Below are 14,768 nucleotides of genomic sequence, written 5' to 3'. Positions count from 1 at the left end.
AGGAAGGCTGGTGACAGTCACAGGTAAAGTCCTCTCCATTTTAGCTGAATAATTTTAAACCTTTCCTCCAGAGTAAGAGGACCAACTTCAGATTGAGAGGAATCTTCCATGAACAATTGCAGTGTTTAGAAGGAAAGCAAAGTCAAAATTCACTATTACTGGATGCACAGTGTGTGGTAGCAAAAACTAATGTAATATTTATATCCTTAATGTTTAAATTCTGGATTAAGATACTATTTTTTTGCATGCTTAAAAATGCAAAGTGTCCATAGTAATTTATAAATGAAGGTCTCTGCTGTATCTTGCTAGCTGTGGGCTTCTTGGCATCTTCCATGTCAATCATTTTTGGATTGATAGGTAGCTCTGCCTTTAGGGGAATTCTAACAGTTGGATTTCAGAAAGAAAAGAGCAATTGACTAAAGTTAGAGTTTAAAATGCCCCCCCTACCAACTTTGACCTCCCTCCACCATCACCTCCTTTCTGGAAAGGATGTACTTTTGGGTAGTCTGTGATCTGAGTTTATCCATGCTTTTTCAGGATAAACCCAGATTTCTTCAGCTTTAATAAAGACCTTATGTTCCTAAGCATCTTACAGATAATAGTGCTTAATGGGCACTCACAAAAAGAAAGAGTATGTAATTTTTAAAGATATAACCCTGGTGTTTATGCATAAAAATGCTGTTTACTGAATAACACACATTGCAAAGTATAGTCTAGGATTTTGTAACGTCTTTCTATTTCTGTCTAACAGCTTGAGAATAATAGCTAATCCTCAAGTAGTTTCATTGCATATGCAAACTCACAATTGCTTTACAGTAAGGCTCTGTTCTCACACCTCAGGATTGCTCTCCAGAGTAACCTTTTCAGGACTTCAGTTGAATGAATTTGTACTTCTTTCTATGGGTCATCTGCTGTTATAGTGCAGAAAATAAGTAAAAAGGTTACACGTATTGATTGCTACTTTCTGGAAAGTGTAGTATCTTGTAACCACCGCAAGGGAAGGTGGTAAAGCACTTTTTGCACAGATATACCTCCTGTTTTAACCAGGTGCCTACATAAAAGCAGGTGGTGAAACCCCTCTGAACTAGATTTTCCTTGCTATTCTTTTAGATAGGGTCTCTATTTCTCTGCTTGGTTCAAGGTTTCCTCAAGTGTAAAGTAAAATTACTTTGTACCTGCAACAAATCTTAGTACATTTTTTAAGCAATCTAACATTTTTGAGATGGAACCAGACATAATCAGTAAATAAAACTTCCAGCAAGTTCCACAGCTCAATGCCATCAGTCTTTTAGTCTTCATTCAATGAGCTTGCTTTCCACTCTCCTCATCTACATTTTATTTCTGTGAAATTCTTTTTCCCTTCCTTTATTCTTTAATATAAACATTGTTTTTATTCTGTGATTGTTCCTGCCTCTCTTCTTTCATGTTGCCTTTCCATCCCTTTCCATTTTCTGAAGCACCTTTTAGTCCAGCACATGTTCAGCAATTAATATGTCAAGATGTCTGGATGTCTCAGGGGGAAACCCTCTGATTCAGACGGATATGTAGGAAAAACATATCTGAAGTAGTGCTCTAAAAAAATTAAAAAGACACCAGAAAGTAAGTTTCTCTTCCAGTGGGACTATTTAAGTTGTTACAGCATAGTGGGAGAAATGCTCAGCCGCAGGAGAATTTGATCAAAAACTATTGAAATCAGTAGAAACATTTATCTTCTTCAATAAACTCTTACTTCTTCTGAACAAAATGGTGGGGAGGGAAGTATAAACGCCTGTTACTTTGTAGCTGGGAGCCTTAAAAAAGGGGAATGAAACCACTGGGTTTGCAGAGTCCTGGAGCGCTTTTGCCGTACAAGTTGCAAAGCAGGAGGATTTACAGCAAAAAAGGTGCGAATTACAACCACATAGCTGCAGCCAATCCATGATTAACAAAGACATTCACCAAGATCATCTCATTAACTAAAATAATGGCTTTTTTTACTTTATACTCCTATCTACCCTGATGAGCATTTTGGCAGTGCTCACACTGAGCCAAAAATGTTCACCTGAAGCACTTAGGACAGGAGCTGCTTTGGGAGAGGGCTTCCTCGCTGTGCTGCAGGGAGGGACGGCGTCTCACGGCAGCACTGCCCTGTTTCACTGGGTTACTGGAGAGCTCTGAAGAGAGCAGCTCCGTTCGTACCACACAACCTGATTTAAACATGGTTCTGTTGAAGGAGGAGGCTTGATATGCCATGTACTTCTGCAAAGAACAGCATATAAACCACGCTCTGCAAAGCGTGCCAGGTCGTATGTGCGGGCAGAGGCCAAACCTCTGTACGTGCTGCTTTAGCCAGTGCCCTGCTTCTGGGGAAAACATCTCACACAAAAGCTAATCCTGGTCTCTGCAAGGTTTATCTGCCTAATTCTAGCTCCAAGAAGAGAAGGGAAAAAAATCTTATTCCCTTCTCCTTGCTGCATGGCCAGAAATAGCATCTGATGGGACTCAGTGTTGCATGTGTAACTGGGTAATTAGAACCAATTTTCTATCTCTCCTGTTTTTGTCTTGTTTGAAATTAATGTTGCAATTCATGGATAGCTAGTTTGCCTAAGTAGGTATAGTTAAGTGCAGGGAAGAACAGCAAACAGTATAAATAACATACATATTATCCTGCATTTTCAGTACCTCCTGACTAGCTTCTGCATCAAGTGAAAACAACAAAATAAAGGCAGCAAGACAATAGGTTTTTTAATTTTTATTAAATAGAGAGTTTCTACCTTTAAAACGATCCTTTAGTTTCTGGCTAGCACAGTCACTGTATTGCAAGAGATACCTAAATCAGGTCATCCATTTTTTTCCCTGTTAAAAAAGAAAGAAAAAGTTCATTACTTAGAAATTCTATAACATGAATCATGCCGATTGAGCCTTTGGGAAATATCTCCAAACTCACAAGCCGAACTCAAATAAATCCCATTGGAAAAGGCAGATCTTTGTATCTTAATAAGCTCAACTTTTTATATATGTGCATACACACATACATATTTTTATCCCTCTGCTTTCTGCAGGATAACATCACTGAATGCAGTACCTTGCTAGAGTGCAGATAATTATAAAACCCCAGCCCTGTCTCTCATAGAGAAGGTTTTGGATAGAGAAGTGCTTTAACATTTTCTATTTAAGATCCTTTCCTTCTGTTTTGTACTACTCTTCTCAGTCTTTGACTCGGCGTTGTTTGCTGTGAGTTATGTATTCAGACCTGGTATAAGGGGTTGCAGCTCTTCAGCAGTCACAGAACTTGCACCTGTCTGCATGAGGGCTGAAACCAAAAAGTGATTTCTGCCAGTTTCATCTTTGTGTAATTAAGCACTAACAATGTTGCATTAAAATAACAGAAAGGCTGTGAGAGTTCAGTCTAAATCAAGCAAATTCTGAATCAGACTGCAAAGCCTGAGAAAGCGTACCTCATCTCTTGTTAAAGCTGAGAGCAAAATCTTTGCAGAAGTGATTGGGATACAATCACGTCCTAAACCCATGCCCAGAGGTGGATTTTAGATGTGCAGTTTTGAACCTAGGAGATACTCAATTTGTCAAATATTCAGTGACCTTTCTAAAAACAAATCTGATCTTCTTCAAAAAAAACATGTACTTGCTGCATTTGACACTTGAGTTGCTCCCCCATCCCTCTTTCTTTGTCAGGTTTCAGGTCATGAACTTGTCCCAGGTTTCAGCTTCCCAGTCCTACCACAAAGGAAAATGTAACTATCACCCCAACCCACCAAAGCCCTGCTCTGAATTATTGTGTTCGGTTCCAAATTTCTTGCAGTCTGGAGAAGCTTGCAACCTACAGAGACGGCAGAGCAAACAAATGTAGATCTGGCGATAAGGGAGACAGGAAATTCAGGTGAGCATCAGAACAAGATGCTTGCCTTTCTATGCTCACTGTCTCATCTTTTATTTTAGATTTGGATGGCTGAAAACAATGAAGGTAGAGTGTAGTAAGAGCAAGGATTTGGGCTTCAAGTTTTGTTTGAAGTGCATCCTAAAAGGAGGAGCCCACAGATGGATGATGAGTTACAGAGGGAAAATGATCCAGACCCAGGATCTGGCATAGGCAATGAAATGGCAGTGACATTTGGCAGGGTATAGAAATGAGGAATAAAGTCAAAGGCGTGCTGGACAGGAACTGGACTGGGTGAATGCAGAGACAGTGAATGCTGAGGTAAGGAGAGGGGCTTGAAAAAGGGTGGGAATAGGCTGAAAGAGAGCACAATATATGGAAAATTTCCAAAACAGCTTTTGAACAGATTGAAGAGGGAGTGATGGTAGGAAAGTCACTCAAGCTCTCAGCTTCACTGTCTGTAAAATGAGGATGATAATAGCTGCCTAACTCAGAGGTCCCTGTTGCAAGGCAAAATTCACCCATGCAAAGAATGTTAATGTGTTCAGTTTGCATTCTGTGAGCCAAATGCAAACCCCATGCATCTAATTCCACAAAGACCTAGGGGAGTAAAACCACTTCACTCTGGATTTGTAAATGTAAAATGCAATTACTGTTTGTTATAGGATTGTGATCATTAATGATTCTTCCCGAGAAACCTTTTTTTTTTAAACACACACACACGTAACAGAGTAGTTTATGGGTCATGTATAAATTAGACTTAATAGCCAATTTCTGGACTAATCTTACACAGTCAGTGAGCTAACTTTAAAAAGAAAGATGCTGTTAAACTGTCTGCTAAAGGTAACCCTCTAAGTAATAACTCATTTGATTATTCTTTTCTAGTAAGATGAATGACCAGACTTAGCTCTGTAATGAGTGCACTTGCACTGGCTCTCAGTCGGACACCTTGTGGCACAGGAGAATGTCCCCTGCCAAGAGGCAAGGGTGGAAAAAAATGCTTGAAGGGGGTTTCCAGCGGGCAGGAAAGCAAGTGCTTTCACTCCAAGTGGCACGCTCTTTAACTGTGTAAGTGGGCATAATATGGAGAAAAAAAAAATTCATAAGCACTGTTTTGCTCTGCCCTGTTCCTTTCGGAGCCAGCAGCTCTACCCCTACCACTCTGCCAGCCCCACTAAGCTTCGTAAGTGTGTGTGAGTCCATATCTGTGACAGAAAGCAAGGGCAAACTGCATGTTAATTTGGCTTTATGACTCTCCTACACTAACTTGGCATCACCAACAGCTCCTCTTTTGGGAAACCTGTGGCACATAGCTGCACAGTCATTAGGATTTTAACTCTCATTTCTCTTCAGTGACTGACAGGTGGGTTTTAATGAGGTCTCATGGACCTCCTGGCATTCAGATGGTGCTGTGAAAAGGAGAGGAGGCTTCTCAAAGCCTAAATCCCCCCCAGGACATAGATATTCAGATGTTTCTGGAAATCCTGCTAGTGAATTACCTGCACATCATGGCACTGAATTGCCTTTGAAAGCAGTCAGTGGCTCAAAGCTTCGGGGATGGAGCAATGACACCCAGTGAGCCCTGTGCTTCCACAATGTTTTTTCAGTTTGTCATCCTGTGCAAAAAACACTTCCCCAAGCAGATGAGACTATGAAACTAGGATATCCTTTGAGCATGAAAAGGAAACCTGGACACCAACTTTGTTGGAGTAAAATTTCGTCCTTAACTGGAAAGAACTGTTAACCATAGAAAGTCCCCTTTTTCCTAGTAAAGGGAAAAATACCGGTGTCTTTATGAGGAAAATCTTAGTTGTTCATCTTAACTAAATTTTGCCTCTACCATTCTTCTTAGTCTGCATGTTTTAAAATTTCAAATGTTTTTTACTGCATGGTCAGCATGTTTGTTTTCAAACAGCATTCTTCTGAAGTGTAGAACTGGAATAAGAACATAAACAACATATGGCTTTCAGGATTTTTTTACGCCTCCTGTTTCTCACTTTAATTTCTGTCAGAATATCAAAATACTTGGTGTTAATACGGTTACTCCTGGAGTCATATACATATATGAATAGCTGTCTTTAAGTTACTGGGACTGCTGGCTATAGGAAAGATAAAAATCTAAAATTTATAAGCGATAAAAATCTGGAAGCAAATAAAAATGTGAGCAATATATCTTTTAAATCTCATTGTGTCTGGTGGCTTGACTTATGGTCCTTGAATACTGTATCTACTATTCAGGAACACTTTTCTCTATTTTAACAGTACAAGCAAATTACTTCCCTACACTGCCAGCATTTTCCACTGGTCAAAAGTAGAGAGAGAATGATATTAGTGATAAAGAATATTATTAAAATATGTCAGGAGGACAGTTCAATAGCTGATACACAGTGAGTCCTGGTTTGAAAGGGAGGTTGACTGCTGGTCCGGTGCATTAAGCATGGACACAGACCTGCCACAGAGCTGACTCACACAGATACCAGTGAGCTGGAGAGACTTTTAACGGACTTAATTGGGATATATGAAATTTATCCACAGAGTTAATGAACATGAGAATGTCTCAGAGCAAGATCTACATCTGAAAAATAACTGCTTATTTTTGGCATGTCTATGGTGACCACTGGGTCTCAGGTTGGCTTAAGAGCAGAACATGATTTTCTCTTTCGGTCTCCTTTAGGTGTCAGAAGGAAATATAGTCCACCCTCAAAAAGCTTGGCATTTTCACACCTCTCTTTTGCAGGCTACCAGTACTGCCTTTCTCTGTAAGCCTACCTCCATTTCATCTGGCTTTCTGTAGTATTTTAATAGGAAGTAGCAAATAACAAAAAAAAAAACAAATAGTGCAGTAAGACGTTTTTCTTATATTTACTATGGAGTAGGTAAGGAAAATCTGTCTGCAAGCAGGATATAGCTTTTAAAAATATTTTGAAAAGTTAGCATTTTACTTAGAAAGCATCAAAATGATACTACTGACTGAAATCACAGAAATTCCTTCTAGGCTACTCAGGCAATTCAGCATATATGTGGCTAAAAAAATATACTGCATCCACTGTATTTGGACTGAGATACGTTAGTGAGATATTTTGCATTGAGGAAACATGATCACAGAAGCCCAGGGAGACAGGTCGATAACTGCCATCAAAAAGGTCAACAATTTTTAGCTATTGCTGTTTATGACTAGTTTTAAAACAGGGACAGAGAATTTTTCCAGTAACAAGATTTTAAGCTTTGCCTTGTCTTGAAGCGAAACGTTGAGACCCATTGAGAGGTATGGAAATTGATTCAGCCATGACCTTTTTAAAACTCTCTCAGTCCATGATGACCCCTTTAAATGGAAACATTTGCTTGCTCAGAAGGACTGGAACTGCTTTTTCAGGTGTGCCTACTGAGGTATGCTTTTATATTTTTGACATTTCACTTGCCATAGAATTTTTTTTTAATCTTCAGAGGATGAATGGGGCTGATGCTTTGCCATAGTTGTCAGTTTGACTCGCATCCCTCGCTCCTCTCCGTGGAGCAGTCATTCATGTGGCTCAGCCCTCATTTGTGTCAGAGCAATATTAGCCAAGTCGTCATTTTCCTCCTACTTTTCACAACTAAATTCAAAGCAGGGGCAAATATAGCTTTTTCTTTCATCCTCGCAGACTTCACTTTATAAAGTAAGTGCTGAAAGTGAAAGGTTTCCTCACGTATGTGTGCTGAAGCAGGATTATTGGTTCAATGAACACGAACGCTGGGGTATCCCACTGATGTGCTCACACGTGGCTGGCGGAGAGTGAATCCCTGCATGCAATAGGATCAGGCAACCTACGCCTGGCATTGCTCCGCAGCTGTATGTGGTGAGACAGCCTTGGGGAGGTGTTGACACCCGTGTGAAGCAGAGCAACTCCTATAGCTCTGGCACGCACCTGGTTTTGGGTCGGCAGCTTCCTGCTGCCTAAGGTGGCTGATCCCGGTTCATCATGGGGACAGACGCAGCACCTGGGCAGAAGAAAGGTCAGGTCTGCCACTGATCAGGACCAAGCAGCCTTTGGTCAGCCAAAAGGCCGTAGCTGCTACAGCAGATTCATTATCTGGCTGAGTAACTGGGGAGGAGGGTTGCAAGGGAGGACTCAAAAATTTAAGCTTTGTCTCATGTATGTGCTACCAGCAACCTACCTTGAAAGCCAGTGCTTGTTTTTGTGCTTAGCAATAATAGCCTCATTTCTGGAGCATGATTTATATCTTGAGTTAACATTGATTTTTTTCCCTTCGCTTGTACAATCCTGTGGTTAATTTGTTTTTAAAATGTTGTACAGTAATTACTTTATTTAAATGAATCATCTGACAAACCAGTTCTTCATCAAACTTGTCACCTACTCTGCTATTTCTCTTTTAACCTGGACCTTACAATAAACTCTAAGCTTGACTGTAAGTCATCAGCAGAACATGGGAAAAGAGAAACTATTTACTAAATTGCTAGATTTCATTAAGGATACATGGATGGAAACACAACAGCACAGAACAGCCAGATTTTATCTGCTGGCTTGTTTGTGATGCAAATTTATAGGCTGATCCAACTCTTTTTTACACACATAGGTCCCAACAGAAAAGTCAAGCACAAATAAGTATCAGTTCAAGCTTTTCACAATGCAATTATTCCAAACTTCACTCGCAGTAAGCAACAATTTCCTCCATAAGCTGTCTTGTGGACTTTGTTCACAGGTGGCAGGGCCCTGCTCTTTCTGCTTACTTTAGTGTTTAATTCAGTCCAGTAAACATTTACCGACTTAGAAGAAGGACTTTCGTGGTCTCAAAACTTTCCCATCCTAACAGGGAGGGTGAGCACTAGTTTTCAGAGACTCTAAATAGCACCCTATTCGGCATCTCCAGTTCAGCTGAACTAAATTTCCTGTGTAAAATTATGAACTTCTTGACCTATCTATCCCATCCTTACACCAGACCTATCCAGAGTATCTCACCAGCAAATTAAAGCATGTAACCAATGTTGCCCATAAGTGCTTTACTGCTATATTAATGTATAAAAGGAACCTGGAAAATATGTTGAAGGGGTAACAACATACTGATTATACAGCTGACTTTCAGAGACACCTATCTGAATATATTTGTCATGTATGTGATAGTGCAGATACAGTTTTGATTAATTTGCTTAGGAAACGCATCCATGCAACACTTTCCTTCTTTCTGTCACTCTGCCTTTCCTTTCACTCCTTCCCTCTGCCCAGTGAGCTTCTATTCTTTTTTTAAAAGGGATCAAGCAAAAATTCTGCAAAATTCTGCTAATAAACTATAAATAGTTCGTGGATATACATCAATTAATATTAATCTCCATTTAATAAGCAAGTGATTAGAGGTCTGGAAAAAGTTCTAGTCCTAAAATGAGAAAGTGCTTTTGAATGTATAGGTGTGAAGGTTACCTCAAGGGTAGTTGAAAGATGTTGTTTTAATTTAAAAAGAAAAAAAAAAAAGGAAAAAAAAAGGTAATACAAGCACAGCACAATAATAGTTTCCAAGATGGAGGACATATTTTGCCAAGATCAAATGGTAAGAGTTCCATCCTATTGGAAGTAGGGAGACATGCTGGTCACCCTGTCTTATTAGTAAGCTATCTCAGTGATTTCCACCTTGCCTTACAAAACAATGTTCTGCTAATTCTAGTAGGGATCCAAGCAAAATACAACAGTTGTATCTTGCTGGCCCAAGTTCAAGCTGGCATTATAGTGAACTGGAAATACTTGTCTTCCTCAGGTGAAAGGAGGGAAGGCAAATTTTATTTAACCAGAAAAGTAGTAAACTTGTTGGTATCATCATTGAGATGAGGAATTGAAAGATCAGAAAGAACAGGCATTAGATTTTTTTACTTCTGGTAATCTTATAGTTTACAAATCTAGAAAATCCTGCTGAGTCTCAGCATTCCACTTGAGGTTTTACATTTGGTTCCAAAACCATCACTTAAGGTTTTTTTTCCAGCTATTTCTGTGTATCATAGTCTCCTAAAATTGTGTTTTATGATGGAGGGGGAAAAAACTCAGAAAGTCCTTAAGGTTCTGATACGTGCATATAGCAAATGAGAAATACATATAGCGAACAAGAAAATTGTTTAAGTTGGCAAAATTGCTGAAGTCATGTTAAGGTATTGTTATAAATGGCTTTGCGAGATAATATAATGCTGTGTATTCAAGAGTAGCTAGAGATTACATTGCCAGCTTGGGATTGATAGCCTCCAGTGTTTTCATTGCTGAGTTAAAATTCGAAACAGGTTTTAATTCCACTGTGTTCCCATTTCCTGATTGTCAGCTAATGACTGCACTATTCCTACACTGGTGACAGCAAAATTGCAAGAGATTGCAGCGCATTAGCTGAACACATTCTGATGCTCAGAAAATATAAAGCTATATCTAGGGCTCAAATTTCACATGGGGAAATGGGAAAATATGTAACTGAGAAATCCAAAGTATTCTCTAGTGACTTGCACTAAATGAGTAAATTATACTTGCAAAATCAAGTACTGAAGCTGGAGATTGCTGTTTAAAGGAGCTATTTTTTTTCAAATTAGCTGTGTTTGTTATGCATTCATCAAATCCCAGTGCTCCTAGACAGCCTGAATGTGTTGTTGGCATAATAAAGTCTCTAGAGGCTAGAGGGAGTAGACATCCCAGTATAACTGGGACAGCCTGTTGACTTGAAACATAGCCACCTTCCCCATCTCAGAGTATATGCCAACGCATTCAGAATGCTTCCAAAATTCAGATTGGTTATTTACAGGTCCTCTTCTGGAAAACTTGCTTCCAGGTTAAAGAAAAGCTCAGATTCACCTCATTTGTTTTAAAAAGGAGCAAGAAGTATATACAATTTCAGTCTGAAAGGCAGAAAATACATTCTGACAAATTGAGCAGCACTCAAAGAACAGTTGCCCAGCTGGGATTGGACAGAACGGGTTGGGACACATCTTGGTTCAAATAGTTCAAAACAGATGTTGGAAGAAGAGTATAGAGGAATGACAGGAAGTTGAGAGCAATTGTGCTAGATCTAGCACTCTCCTTGGAAGGAGACTTTTAAACCAGTGCCATTGTTGTACTGGTAGATGCTACACCACTGGAGAGATCGCTCAACACTTTGCCATGGAGGTGAAATCTTCTGTGGGAGCAATGTGTGGCTCAGTTATGTTCTGTATCAAGTTCAGTTCATTCAGCAATGAGCTTTGAAAAAGTAAAAATATTTGCCTCTCCCTGAGCAAACTGAGAAACGGTCAACAATGTTGCCTAAAATGTATAAAAAAATCAAAGCCCTAGGACACTGACCTCAAGTGGAAACTTGCAGGCCTATTGCAAGCGGAAACTTATACTCAAATTCCTAAGTCACTTCTGAATGCGGATCCTGTACTGCCAAGATTTGCAGAAACACTTCAGAAAACATCTCCAACACATTCAAGTTTCATCTCTAAGCATAGATTAGGTAGGAGCAGGGGAAACAAGACCTATGAATATCACTACTTTCATTAGTTGGGAATTCAATAAAAGTTTTCACAAGAATTTAAAAATTTTATTTTGAAAAGCCTGAATGATAAACATGCATCATCTTTCACAGATATTTGTCTAAGCAACATTCATAATATTGAGTTAACCTACAGTGACATTGTAGATAAAAACTAATGATCCAATATGCTTTTGCTGTAGTGCTTTTAACAGTGATTTTAACTGTTTTCCTTTATGAACACTCAGATTTTTATTGCTCATAATTTATTTTTCTCTTTTTACGTGCAGTGATGAAGAGGTGAATAATACTTCTCATTTATCTCTGTTTCAACAGGAGGGATATTCGAAACTGTGGAAAATGAACCTGTTAATATTGAAGAATTGGCTTTCAAGTTTGCAGTCACCAACATTAATAGAAACAGAACACTGATGCCTAATACCACATTAACCTATGACATCCAGAGAATTAACCTTTTTGATAGTTTTGAAGCCTCAAGAAGAGGTAATTATCTCAATTACTGTGTCAGTAACATATATGTTCTATACTACCTTTCCACAGCTTGGTCTCCTTTTTTGCTCCGATTGTAATGTGTATATGAATGGTAACATAAAATTCATCTTTCAAAGTTATTTGAACTAAGAATGAAGCTGGACTTGGACTTGTCATCTAGTTTCTGATAAAACACCTACACACTGTCTGCATGCTAGAAGCCCCAGATGGAATGTGGCAAGTCCAACCCATTTTTCTTTCCAAAAAATAGATTTGCCACCTGGAATTCTGCAAAATATGATCACAGACTAACAGGGAACACAGTGGGATGTCACAACCCATAATTAGCACATACACACACAGATAGCCATTATTCATAACAAATTATTTCTATTGTACTTTAAAGAACAGAGACCAGTAGTCTCCCTGTCCTGAAATATCAATATTTCAGAGGGTTAGAGACAGAAGTAAATTTCTCTGTTATAAACAACTATAAGAATTGGAGTGGACAATTTTGGAATTTTTTGCCTATTCTTTTATTTTTCTCAGAGGGAAAATTATGGTCCAATTTATTTGCATCTAATTTGCTTGCAGACCAAAACAGAAAGGGGAAAAAAGTCACAACTCTCCTTAAGGACAGTCTGTTTCTTCACCTCTAGGAGGCAACATTGAAGTTTGCTAAAATTTTATATACAGCAATCTAGTTCCTGGAATTCCGTGGTATGCGCACAATCTCATGCAAACAAGTCTCGTAAGTCACTAAGACTTTGCAGATGTGCTTTGCAGTTTACTATACCATCTATCACTGTAAATGGCACAAGATATGCTTGCTGTATGGCAAAAGATGTGTCTGTTACAAGGCAAATGAGGGCTGGTAAATAAACATGCTTCACATCATGAATTGTGCTAGAATGCTGGTGAGCTGTCACCTTCCAAACATCTAAGTTACTAAATTCTCCTTGTGGTACTCCAGTTTTTCCCTAAAGACTGGAAAAAAGGAGAACATTTTCAAAGAACATCGAAAACAGCTTTAAATTCTCTTTATTGCATTCTTTTTGAATAATCAGATATATGCAGGAACTATATGATATCAAAAATCAAGTATGCTGGATTTAAAATCCATATAATCCAGACAGACAGGATTTTAGATTCCCTGTAGAGTGAGAATCTCTTCTGTCCTATTGTGAAAATACCTTCTCCATTTAATCTGTAGAAAGCAGTACATTATAAATATTTTTTTAAATCTACATGTAAGGAATCCGTTCAGACAGTAGTAATTTCTTCTCATCATGAATTATTGATATTATTTATGCAATTTGCACATTAAAACCTGTGATCCTTTAAGAAACCTTCTGAATTAAACCTTGAAAGCCTGAACATTTTATGTTGTCTGTAAAACACTCATTTGTAGACTGAAAACAGAAAATAATTGATTTTCTGTCATATTCTGTTACTATCAGAGAGCTAAATATTAGTTTAAAAAATCTCAGCTCATTGTGGATGTTTGTGTACTTAGTATTTCATCCAAACACTGTAATTTCTAAATTTTCCACAAAGAACTACCTTACAAAGAGTACAGCACTGCAACTCAGTGCAGGGCTTTGTCCCAGTTGATAAAACCCTTATTAGAAACATTTGCAGTAAATTTTACTAATGGACAAAAGTAATTTAATATTACTCCATCTTCTGTTAGCCTGAAAGGACACGGGAGGGAAAGAAAAATGAAAAGACACCTACAGAAGGGGTTCTTTTGGCTGAGATGTAGGCACAAGGAGAAAGAAACCTTTGTTGATACTAGCATTTGACTGATTTGGAAAGGTATTAAAATGTCAATGTGTGTTGGTTCTTTATTTCCCTGTGTCATTACTGAGGGCTTTAGCCTTTACTGCCTGTTTTGTAAACACAGATTATGGAGCACCATGAATCATAGTGCCCTTTACTGTTTATATTCCTTCAGTAGCCTGAAATAAAGCAACTCACATTGGTAGAAGCTTGCCGGTCACGGAGGAAATCCATATAGTCTCTGTTGTGACTCCATGAACATATTTCCTGACACACTGCCATGAAATTTAATTCACGTGACATCCCTTTGGCAAGCCTATAGCCAAAAAGCTCCTGGTTTCTCCAGGATAACGCCATTCTGAGAAAGGCAATTTAGGAATCAATGTGATCCAAACGTAATGAGCAGAGAAGTTGTTTCAGGTTTTGTTTGTAGCAAGCAAGTTCTAGGATATAACGCTAATCAGTAAAGCCGTTTGCAGGAACAGTTTGCAAATCTCTCAGTGGGTTTCGGAGCAGCATGCTAACCTGCTCTCACTTTGAAATGATGGGAATGGATGGAGACTAAATGATCTCAGTAAACTTCACACGAGTTACGTGCTTTTGCCAACTAACAGCTTCTTCCCCTCCCTTCCTCTCCCCCTCAGCATGCGACCAGCTCGCTCTTGGCGTAGCTGCTCTGTTTGGACCTTCCCACAGCTCCTCCGTCAGTGCAGTGCAGTCCATTTGCAATGCCCTTGAAGTCCCACATATTCAGACCCGATGGAAACACCCTACAGTGGATAACAAAGACGCATTTTATATCAACCTCTATCCAGACTATGCAGCCATCAGCAGAGCAGTTTTGGATCTTGTACTATACTACAACTGGAAAATAGTAACAGTAGTATATGAAGATAGCACAGGTAAGTAGTACTGGTGCACTGAAGATCATGTACTTCTCTTCATGTACATCCGTGAATAAATTCTGTGAGAGAGAGTGCCTGGGATAGTTCAGTTTGACATACAGCAGTTTTCCCCAGAATATAGAAGAAAAAGGTCTCTTAAGGCTCAGTTATCCTTCTGCTGCTATGGCTTTTGGAAAGCTGTTCATTTTATCAGACGTTAAGAAGTCACCAGGAGGTGGCTCCTAGAATCTGAATACTCAGTCATG

At 39.0% G+C, this 14,768-nt stretch overlaps 1 protein-coding gene across 1 annotated transcript in view; it reads left to right on the top strand.

Annotated features, from left to right (window-relative positions):
- The window catches only part of GRIK1 (glutamate ionotropic receptor kainate type subunit 1), a 171,869-nt gene that overhangs the window by 84,828 nt on the left and 72,273 nt on the right, over positions 1-14,768 (top strand). Inside the window, exons 2-3 of the mRNA XM_074155328.1 lie at positions 11,681-11,848; positions 14,263-14,520. Of these exons, the coding sequence (XP_074011429.1) occupies positions 11,681-11,848; positions 14,263-14,520 (426 nt within the window). The remainder of the gene's footprint in view (positions 1-11,680; positions 11,849-14,262; positions 14,521-14,768) is intronic.

Source organism: Numenius arquata, chromosome 1 (genome assembly GCF_964106895.1).
Source record: "Numenius arquata chromosome 1, bNumArq3.hap1.1, whole genome shotgun sequence".
In the NCBI taxonomy this organism is placed as follows: domain Eukaryota; kingdom Metazoa; phylum Chordata; class Aves; order Charadriiformes; family Scolopacidae; genus Numenius; species Numenius arquata.
The sequence above is the reverse complement of the archived record's forward strand: the minus strand, read 5'-3'. Positions and strand labels throughout refer to the sequence as shown.